Source organism: Phoca vitulina, unplaced genomic scaffold (genome assembly GCF_004348235.1).
Source record: "Phoca vitulina isolate PV1807 unplaced genomic scaffold, GSC_HSeal_1.0 scaffold2, whole genome shotgun sequence".
NCBI classification, from domain to species: domain Eukaryota; kingdom Metazoa; phylum Chordata; class Mammalia; order Carnivora; family Phocidae; genus Phoca; species Phoca vitulina.
This window is the reverse complement of record NW_022589705.1, coordinates 67,218,063-67,228,446: the sequence shown is the minus strand read 5'-3', so window position 1 is coordinate 67,228,446 and position 10,384 is coordinate 67,218,063. Positions and strand designations below refer to the sequence as shown.

At 54.2% G+C, this 10,384-nt stretch overlaps 2 protein-coding genes across 3 annotated transcripts; both read left to right on the top strand.

Moving 5' to 3' along the window:
* The first annotated feature begins 1,006 nt into the window (after positions 1-1,006).
* Positions 1,007-4,266, top strand: DPH2 (diphthamide biosynthesis 2). Of its 2 annotated transcripts, XM_032417085.1 has the most exons (6): positions 1,007-1,421; positions 1,648-1,760; positions 2,049-2,272; positions 2,471-3,154; positions 3,235-3,411; positions 3,493-4,264. In XM_032417085.1, exons 1-6 carry the CDS (start codon positions 1,275-1,277, stop codon positions 3,615-3,617), a joined length of 1,470 nt encoding a protein of 489 aa, XP_032272976.1. In that variant the 5' UTR covers positions 1,007-1,274; the 3' UTR covers positions 3,618-4,264. The 2 variants fall into 2 exon arrangements, with proteins under 2 accessions (XP_032272976.1, XP_032272986.1); XM_032417095.1 differs by lacking the exon at positions 2,049-2,272 and having other exon boundaries at positions 1,336-1,421; positions 3,493-4,266.
* A 1,877-nt stretch (positions 4,267-6,143) lies between these two features.
* On the top strand, positions 6,144-9,491 carry ATP6V0B (ATPase H+ transporting V0 subunit b). The gene is made up of 8 exons (XM_032417073.1): positions 6,144-6,331; positions 7,053-7,101; positions 7,333-7,416; positions 7,545-7,622; positions 7,830-7,899; positions 8,021-8,072; positions 8,289-8,479; positions 9,184-9,491. The coding sequence occupies exons 1-8, from the start codon at positions 6,265-6,267 to the stop codon at positions 9,208-9,210; spliced, it is 618 nt and encodes a 205-aa protein (XP_032272964.1). The 5' UTR covers positions 6,144-6,264; the 3' UTR covers positions 9,211-9,491.
* Positions 9,492-10,384: the final 893 nt, after the last annotated feature.

Below are 10,384 nucleotides of genomic sequence, written 5' to 3'. Positions count from 1 at the left end.
TTTCTCCTACTACATGGTATCCAAATGTCTTCTTCCCCATCCCCCATGATCAAATGTAGCATATATAAGCTAGGAAAATGAGGGAGCTAAAGCCTAGTTTCTAAAGTCAAATCTGGGTTTGTTATTGATTGTGCCACTGATTTGCTGTGTCTTACTAGGACCTCAGTGTCCTCACCCGTAAAATGGGACAATTATTTTTTTTAAGTAATCTCTATACCCACTGTGGGGCTCAAACTCACAACCCTGAGATCAAGAGTCCCACGCTCTGCCAACTGAGCAAGCCAGGCGCTCTTGGGACAAGTCTTATTCCAAAAACTGTTAACGTTAAGAATGTAGTACCTGGTGAACAATAAGTGCTCAATATTTACGTGATTAACAGACTGCTGTGAGGATAACAGCGAATGCTTTCAGTATATATGATATGCAAAGGACTACTCTGTAAAGTTTTATATCTAAATCAATTTGATCCAACAATCCTGTTAGGAATGCTCGTTACAACCCCCACCTTTGCAGATGAAGAAACAGCCACAGAGAGGTTAAGTAGCAATGGCAGAGCACAATATCCAAACCCAGGCAGTTTGACACCTGAATTGAAAATTATGCAATGCTACCTCCTAGGTGATAGAGTGCAATGAAGTGCTTAACAGTGTACAACGATGGGAGCTGCTCAAACGAGTATCTTCAGGGGGTCGCTTTTTTTTTTTTTAAGTTTATTTATTTACTCTCTACCCCTAACGTGGGGCTCCAACTCACAACGTTGCGATCAAGAGTCACATGCTCTCTTGACAGCCAGCCAGGCACGGGGGTTGGGGTGGGGGTGGGGGGTCACTTTTTCTGAGCGCGATTGGCGGGCTGAACCGGAAAACTAGCGGCTGGAGAAGAGGGCCAGGGGAACTACAACACCCACAAGGCTCCGCGCCTTCCTCTGAGGGACTCCCGATTGACTTGCGTTCTGAGGCAGATCATTGGCTCTCTGAGGGCGGCCTGCCGAGGATTGGAAGGCGGGAGCAGTGCTAGTTTAAGATTGGCAAAACTACTGCCAGCCCCGCCTCAAAAACCCGGAAGTAATCCCCCGCAGGCCTGTGTGTAGTGGTGTAGCAGAGAAACGCGAGTTTGGGTCCGTGGAGGGATGGTCCGAGGGCTGCGCATTGACTTCCCAGCCCCGCCGCTCTCACTAAGTGACTCTGACTTATTGAGGGCTGCTTTTGAGGACGCGGGGCCTGAGGCTGACCGAGGGAGGTCCCCGCTGCTTCCCGCCACCCAAGCGGTGCCTCATGGAGTCTACGTTCAGCAGCCCCGCTGAGGCAGCGCTGCAGCGAGAGGCGGGCGCCGCGGGGCTGCTCACTCCTCCGGAAGACCTGGACCGCGTCTACGAGTTGGAGCGAGTCGCTGGATTTGTCCGCGACCTGGGGTGTCGGCGGGTGAGGGCAGGTTAGGGAGGGGTGGCTTACTTCGGGATAGGTCGCCCAGAAGATCGGGATGTTGGGGTAATTTTGTGAGGATGGGGGGGTGGGGGTGGACGGGGGGAGTTGCTCCTCTGGGAGGAGGGGCTTTGAAGGTTAGATAGGGACTCCTGGAAGGTTTTCCTTGAAGAGGAAGAGGGTGGAGGAGAGAGGCTGTTCCTGACTCTGTGGCTTATACTTGCAGGTGGCCTTGCAGTTCCCTGACCAGCTATTGGGAGATGCTGGGGCCGTGGCTGCACGACTGGAGGGGACCACAGGGTCGAAGATGTTCATTTTGGGAGACACGGCCTATGGAAGGTATGAATTTGAGCTTGAGGATTGGGGGCGGGGGTAGGGGGTGGGGAGTAGGTCTAGTGATCCAAGGTTCTTGGTGTTTTCCTTCTATGACAGTGTCTGCCCCCCGTGTCTGTGTTTTTCCTTGATGATGATGCCTCCTCTTCTGATACTTGCTCCTCGGAATGACAGTGTCTTCTTTTATAACATCATTTATTTCACTGACCACATTTCAGGCTTCACATTTCCCATGAAGGACAGCAACTGTTTTCCTGATGAGAACTCTTCTCACTAATGGTATCTCCCCTGCAGCTGCTGTGTGGATGTACTGGGTGCTGAGCAAGCTGGAGCTCAGGCCCTTGTACATTTTGGCCCTGCCTGCTTAAGCCCTCCAGCCCGCCCACTGCCTGTGGCCTTCGTCCTTGGTCAACGTTCTGTGCACTTGGAGCTCTGCGTCAAGGCCTTTGAGGCCCAGAACCCAGACCCCAAAGTGCCTGTGGTGCTGCTAAGTGAGCCGGGCTGTGCCCACGCCTTGGGTGAGGGTTTTTGCCTGGGCATGCAAGAAGGGTAGACCAACTATTTTGTGCCTTGATAGTCCCATTTCAGTACACTCCCATAGAGCTCTTGATATGGGCTTAATCCCAGTCTTTGCTTTTGGGTCATATTCAGTCTCCTGGGGTGAAGGGGTTCCTGCTTTGGTAGACCCCAACTCTGACATCACTTCCTTCTTCCAGAGGCCTTGGCCACTCTTCTGCGCCCGCAGTACCTGGACCTGCTTGTCTCCAGCCCAGCTCTTCCATTGCCAGTGGGCTCCTGTAGGCCGGAGCCTGAGCCCCTGGAGCGTTTTGGGCGCCGCTTCCCCCTGGCTCCAGGGAGGTGTCTGGAAGAATATGGTGCCTTCTATGTGGGGGGCTCTGGAGCCAGTGCTGACCTTGACCTTGACCCAGACCTGAGCCGGCTGCTCTTGGGCTGGGCACCAGGGCAGCCCTTCTTCACCTGCTGTCCGGATACAGGGCGGACTCAGGATGAAGGTGTCCGGGCTGGGCGGCTAAGGGCACGTAGACACTATCTGGTAGAGAGGGCCAGAGATGCCCGTGTGGTAGGGCTGTTGGCAGGGACACTGGGTGTGGCCCGACACCGTGAGGCCCTGGCACACTTGCGGAACCTGGCTCGGGCTGCAGGCAAGCGTAGCTATGTGTTGGCCCTGGGGCGGCCCACACCTCCCAAGCTCGCCAACTTCCCTGAGGTGGATGTCTTTGTGCTCTTGGCCTGCCCTCTTGGTGCTCTAGCTCCACAGCCTTCTGGTGGCTTCTTCCGGCCTGTATTGGCACCATGTGAGCTGGAAGCTGCCTGCAACCCCGCCTGGCCACCTTCAGGCCTGGCTCCCCACCTCACACATTACGCGGATTTATTGCCTGGTGAGTGCTGGGGTACTGCCTGAGCTGGAAACTCAGGGGCATGGAATTGGGCCAGTATGGATCCTCTTTCTCCCTCCTAGGCTCTCCCTTCCACGTGCCCCTCCCACCACCTGACTCGGAACTGTGGGACACCCCAGCTGTGTCACTTATTACTGGGGAACTCCGACCCCCACCTGCGTGGAAGCCCTCAGATGATCCTGGGTGTTTGGCCCTGACCTTGCGGCCCCAGCTAGAGCTGGCTGAGAGCAGCCCTGCAGGTAAGTGTGCCAAGTCTCTGCTCCCAGCTGAACTCTTTCCCCAGATTCAGCCCACTTGGCCTCAGTCCCCTCTCTCTGCAGCCTTGTTCCTTAGTTCCCGGAGCTGGCAGGGGCTGGAGCCCCGTCTGGGTCAGACACCGGTGACAGGAGCTGTGAGTGGAAGACGAGGGATTGCCATCGCCTACGAGGATGAGGGAAGCAGCTGATACCGTGTGGGGCCAGAGACACAGATGGACTTAAGAATTGCTGCAAAAACCTCCCTGCATCAACCTCACTCCTCTGCTAGGATCCTTGAAGGAGCCTGGATGCAGGGAAGAGCAGACAGCCCCTCACTGAGGAAGGGAATCCTGCTCTGTCCCTGTCTTGGCCCTGGCACAAGGCTTAGCATATAGTGGCTTAATAAATACATGTTGGACTGATGGGACTTATTTGGGGCTTTCCTAAAGTCTTGTGGGCCCATCTGGGGGCCCACAAGTTCCTGGCCAGTCCCAGTTTCTGATGTGCAGTTGAGGGTTTACCCTTGTCAAAGGTTCTAGATATAGACCAGGATTTCCCAACTTTGGTACTATTGATGTTTTGGGCCAGATAAATCTTTGCTGTGAGGGGCTGTTCTGTGCGCTGTAGTATGTTTAGCACTATCTCTGGCTTCTGCCCACTAGATGCCCCCAACATACCCCTCCCCATATTTTGGTGATAACCAAAAATGCCTCCAGACATTGACAAATGTCTCCTGTGGGGGCAAAGCTGCCCCTAGTTGAGAACCACTGGTCTACACCTGTGTTGTCCAATAAAGTAACCACTAGACATATATGGCTATTAAACATGAATTTAAATTAGTTAAAATTAAAAACTCAGTTTCTCAGGGTGCCTGGCTGGCTCAGCTAGAAAAGCGTGCAACTCTTGATCTCAGGGTCATGAGTTCAAACCTCATGATGGGTGTACAGATTACTAAAAAAGTAAACTTTAAAAATAAAAAATCCGTTTCTCAGTCACACTAGTCACATTTCAGTGGTCGTTTAGCCACATGAGAGGACAGTGCAGCTATAGGACATTTCCATTATTGCAGAAAGTTCTGTTGGACAGTGCTGGTCTATACTGATTCTAATTTTGTTTCTCAGGGAGATCACAGACACTTGAATAAACTACTTTTTCTCCTTCTGTTTCTTTATATTCATCAAACACTACAGGTCCTGAGTGCAGTTCTGAATTGTATTTAACTGGCTTCCTGTCCTCACAGTGTAGTTAGGAAGAGAGGCAGTTAAATAAGCAATTACAAGACAATGAAACTACTTTCTGTGAGGAGGGAAGCCCCTGGAGGCACTTCTTCATTACCAGGTTTGCAGAGAATCTTGGCCTACTGGCACTGTCCAAAGTGTTGAAGAAGCAGATAAACAGGGAGATGTGGTCCTTGATCTCGGGGGTGCCCAGTCTACTGGTAGAGGCAGATCTGTAAACTGACTGGCAGCAGACAAAATGGGCAGCAATTGTGTATTTTACAAATATATATGGAGCACCCACTGTATGCCAGGCACTGGGAATACAGTAAGCTCAACAGAAACCCTTTCATGGTGCTTACGTTCTTACGGGGGCTGGGGGAAGAGATGGACAAAATAAGATACTTAGTATGCCAAATGGTGATAAGTAAGTACTATGGAGGACTATAAAGCTGGGAAGGAGTGTAAAGGACAGTGGATTGCGATATTAAACAAGATGATTAGGGAAGGCCTTTTGAAGGTGAGCAAAGACAAAGGAAGTTATGGAGTGAGCCACATGGATAAGTAGAAGCAGAGGGAACAAATGCAAGGGTGTTGTAGTGGGGGTATGGCTGGTATGTCCAGGGAATAGCAAGGAGGCTAGTGCAGTTAGTGGGGGAGTATTAGATGAGATCAGGTAAGGGGGCATGGGAAGCTGTATCGGGAGAAGCCTAGTATAGTAGTAGGCCATTATTAGGACTGTGATGTTTATTGAGTGAAATGGCGTTTTATTTTGTTTTTATTAAAGATTTTATTTATTTGAGAGAGCACAAGCAGGGGGAGTGGCAGAGGGAGAGGGAGAAGCAGGCTCCCACTGAGCAGGGAGCCTGATGCAGGGCTCTATCCTAGGACCCCAGGATTATGACCTGAGCCAAGGCAGATCCTTAACTGACTGAGCCACCCAGGCATCCCTGAAATGGTATTTTAAACCAAAGAGTGACATGATGGTAAGCTTCATAAGTATCACCAGGACAGCAGGGGAGCCCAGAGCAGGCTCATCACCCTGCCTCTGGGTTAGGGAAGGCTTCCTGGAAGAGTGCTTTCTGGGGACCAATAGGTGTTAGCTGGGCAAGGGGATGAACACGAAGAAGCTTGCTTCAGGCAGAAGGAACAGCATGAGCAAAGTTAGGAAGAGCAAGACACCCCCGCTGAACTGGAGAGGACAGCAAGGGAAAAGGCCCATGGAATCAGCACTGGCTTGGAAGCTAAGCTAGGGAGGCCCGCGAGGAGACCCCGGTGTAAAGAAGCAGGGCTGGTGAGCCCAAGTGGTGCTGACTGTCAGGGCTCAGGAGGAGCGGTTTGGAGAGACGTGGGAGTAACCGGCCGGAGGTCGAGGTACTAAGGACGCCGGAGCCTCTTCCGAAGCGAGGGACTACAACAACCACAATCCTCAGTGCTTGCAGTGCCGCCGTTGCCAAAGTTCTGGACCGGCAGCGGCGCCGCGCAGGGCCGGGCGTGGGGTCACGTGGTGCCTGCGCGTCACGTGGGTGAGTCAGGTGACGCTGCGGGGCGGGTGGACAGACTGCGGGGCGGACGGTGGACGCAGGGACGCGGGTTTAGCTGTGGCCCCACGGACCCGAGCCCCGCCGTCGTTGCCGCCATGACGGGGCTAGCGCTGCTCTACTCCGGGGTCTTCGTGGCCTTTTGGGCCTGCATGCTCGTCGTGGGTGAGGCCGGGCCCTGGCGGGCGGGGCCAGCATCCGGGCCCTGCTGGCGGGGCTGGAGCCCAGCGGGAGAAGTGGGGTCCCAGGAATGCTAGGCCCCAGCGTGGGCTCTGTGCCCGAGGCTCCAGGACTTGCCTCACGCCTGTCGGGGCTTCTGACCCTGACAGAGGAGACCCGGATCTCCAGCCCCTTGAGGAGGGGCGCGGACGGGGGGAGGTGGGGGCCGCGAGAGCAGCCCCGGTAGCTGTCACTACCGGCCCCTGCCCCCGTCTCACTGCTGCGATCCCTCGCTTGCTCCAGAGGGGCCTGCTTGGGTCACGAGCCGGCTGTTGCAGTTCCTCTTTTCCCGGTCGTTTTGCCCTCCCCCCACCCAGAGCTTGTTGGGTAAACAGCGGCTCGGATCGGGCTGGTGGGATCCGGTGCCCTCTCCCTTTCTCCGGGGTATTCACGCCTACAAGTAGCTGGTCGTGGAGGGTCTTGGTCTGGGAGGTGGTGTCATTGGGGGAAGATAGATTACTGAGGGAGTGGCAGAAAATGGAGGCCTGAACTGAGGAGTCTGAATAGATAGCCGTGCTTTCACACGGAGGCCAGCCTGACGAGTCTCCCTTGACTTACCTGTAGGCAGACCTTTGGGGACGTGGCAGCTGGACAGCAATTTCTTGTCTAAGTTGGGAAGTTTCTCTCTCGAGAGCCGCCTCTAACCCTTTTTTCCCCACTCCTGCAGGAATCTGCTACACCATTTTTGACTTGGGTTTCCGCTTCGATGTGGCATGGTAAGGGCCTGCAGAGAGAGGACTCCTCTAGAGGCTTCTTTGCAGCTTTTCTTCACTGACCTAAGCCCCTACTCCACCCCATCCCCAGGTGTCTGGGATATGGACCTTTGGGACATATGATGTATTTTATCTCAGCATCCAGGACTGGTGGGCTTGGAGGATTGGGGGATGGATTTTGTGCTCACTTCTCCACCAAGGCTGAAATTGCTTTCCTCCCTGTTTCCACACCAGGTTCCTGACTGAGACTTCCCCCTTCATGTGGTCAAACTTGGGCATTGGTCTAGCTATCTCCCTGTCTGTGGTTGGGGCAGCATGGTGAGTATTGGGGTGGTGGGACTGGGGGGAGGGGTGAGTCATAGCAGGTGGTGTCACTGGGTCCTTAGTCATCCTGGGGGCAGTGACAAACTTGGGCTCTGCTCATCGGTTTTTTATCCTTCCACCAGGGGCATCTATATTACTGGCTCTTCTATCATTGGGGGAGGGGTGAAGGCCCCCAGGATCAAGACCAAGAACCTGGTCAGGTAAATGTAGGGCTTTTGGAGGGTTGTCAGAACCACCTGCATTGGGAGCTCCCTGTTTGTTTGACCTGACATGCTGCTTCTGACCAGCCTCCTGGTGGGGTGGGAGATGTCAGTGGGGGAAATGTTGGCTGGGAACTCTCTGGGGGAGGAAGGTTGGTTTCTTTCTAATCCTTTTCTCCTCTCTACCCCCATGCTCACCACTACCAGCATCATCTTCTGTGAGGCTGTGGCCATCTATGGCATCATCATGGCAATTGTAATTAGTAACATGGCTGAGGTATGGAGAACCAGGGTGGGGTGGGCATCTACGCCAGTGTGTTCTATACAGTGTTTAGTGACACTGGAGGAGGGGGAGTGGCATAAGGGGTGGTTTCTGATTACTTCTCTGCCTCCCGCAGCCTTTCAGTGCCACTGACCCCCAGGCCATTGGGCATCGAAACTACCATGCAGGTAGGTGGATGTGTGAAGGAAAAAAGCTGGGGCTTCATGTCTGCTTCCCCACTTTCATGCCCTGGCTTAGACTCATTATTTCAATATTCACTCCCTTTGTTCCGCCTGCTTTGCAGAGTTGGGAGTGGTGATAAGCCCCAATAGTCCATTTGGGCCCTTGTCCTCCTCTCCCCTTGTGCCTGGCTTGGCCTCAGTACTCTTTTTCCGTCCCCTCAGGCTACTCCATGTTTGGAGCTGGCCTCACAGTGGGCCTGTCTAACCTCTTCTGTGGAGTCTGCGTGGGCATCGTGGGCAGTGGAGCCGCCCTGGCTGATGCACAGAACCCCAGCCTCTTTGTAAAGATTCTCATCGTGGAGATCTTTGGCAGTGCCATTGGCCTCTTCGGCGTCATTGTTGCAATCCTTCAGGTGATGAATCCCCTGGGAGCCTGTGTCCTTGTCTCCAACCCAGCCTCACTCTCTTTCCAGAGGAGCCACGGTGTCCCCTTCTCCATCTGTAACCATAGAACCCTTGAGCAGCTCCCACCACTTTATTCCCATTTTTTGGTTTTCCTCTTCTGAAGCTTTCCAGCGTGGTATCATTGACTAGTGTAATGTGTATTTCCCTGCTCCTTTGTGTCTATAGGGCTTTCGTTGAGGCTTTCTATTATTTTTTGTCTTTGTTTGTTTGTAGTCTAGCCTGGATTGGGATCTTGTCTGTGTGTCAGTCTGTCTTGGTGTGTTTGACTATGTGTCTCAAGGCCTGTGTGTATCTGTGCTCTCAGTAGGACAGTGTGTCTGAATTGTGTGCATCTTGTCTTAGAACGTGTAAGTGTTGCTAAGGATCAGCCTGATGGTCTGAATGTGACTGAGTGCTTAGCTGGGTTGATTCTTGGTAACTGGTCCTGTCCATATGCCACTTCTCCATCTCTGTCCCACAGCCTAACTCTCTGGTTATCTGACTGTCCCTGTTTATCTGTGTTTGTCACAGCATGTCCATCTTGGTCCAGTCATCCATCTGTTGTGGTCTCTCCATCCCACCATGGGTTTGCTAGAACTGACCTTATGTCATTTGTCACTGTCTTATCTATTCCTCTCTCACTGCCTGATTTCTCCTTGTTCTTCTTTTGCAGACCTCCAGAGTGAAGATGGGTGACTAGATGATCTGTTTGGGTGGGGCCGTGTCCCACTCTTATTTATTTGTGGTTTTCCCAGGACAGCTGGAGCTGTCACCCTTGGCCTTGCAGGGGGCTTGGTGTTCAGGGCCCTCCCTGCACTTGCTTCTTGCTGTCCATCAGCTTGGAGGCACTGCCTGGCTGGAGTCTCAGTGTGGGGAGTGGGTCGCCGATGACCGTGTGCAGCTGTGCACCTGTGTCCCACCTCTACCCCCCAACCCATCTTCCCAGTGTTTGTGAAATAAACGTGGTTTTTGTCTGGGTCAGTGCTGCTTCTCTCGCCCTCCTTCGCCACATTCTTTCACGGAGGGAGGGTAAAAGGGGCCGTAGGCCTCAACCTAATGCCAGCTTCTTGGCACCTTTCTGTCTCATATGCACTGTCTCTGCTCTGGACAGAGCTAGTTCCTGGGTGGAGAGGAAGGGTGCTGGGCTGAGGACTCTAGCCCTGAATATCTTTATTGAAAGGAGCAAGGGACTCGGGATATGGACCCAGGTGTTTGTGCAGGGGAGGGGGCTGTCCTCCTAGTCCCATGCCTTCAAGGTTCTGTCTGCTAAGCCCAGATGGGCCACATCTACTATGTGGCTCTACTCTCAGGCATCCGTCACCCTTTATCCCTGTGGGGCTTGGAGCCCGTTGATTTGCCTCTGCCTATCCCAGCGCCATTCCCTGAGCCCTTGTTCCCAGGGCCCTGTCCAGCTCCTCCCACTTCTGTGCAATCTTTTACCCACCTCCTGTTACCCTAGAAGCCCCTGCCACACACTTCTCTCCACGCCTTTAAGGGTCCTGCCCAACCGGCGGCCCCCTCCGCTGGCCGCTGGCAGGCCTTTAATCCTGTTACCTTCAGTGAGTTGACGAATCCCTACCCTCCCTGCTAGAGTCGCCTAACTTCCAGGCCCCCTTCTTTGGCGGAGTTCGCGTTCCAGCCCACACCCACACCCTCCCCAGTCTGGACCCCGAATCCAACCTCTGGGATGAGCCTTACCGATTTCTTCCGCCCCTCTCTGGTCCCGTGCCACCTCTGTCCCCTCGCTCCGCCGCGCTTGGCCGCCGGCAGGGGCGGGCGGCGGAGGCGCGCGGCGGGTGCGGGCGCGCTGGAGGCGGGTGCGCGCGCGCGGGCGCGCCGGCCAGGCCTGCCCCTCCGAGGCGCCGTAGCGCGGG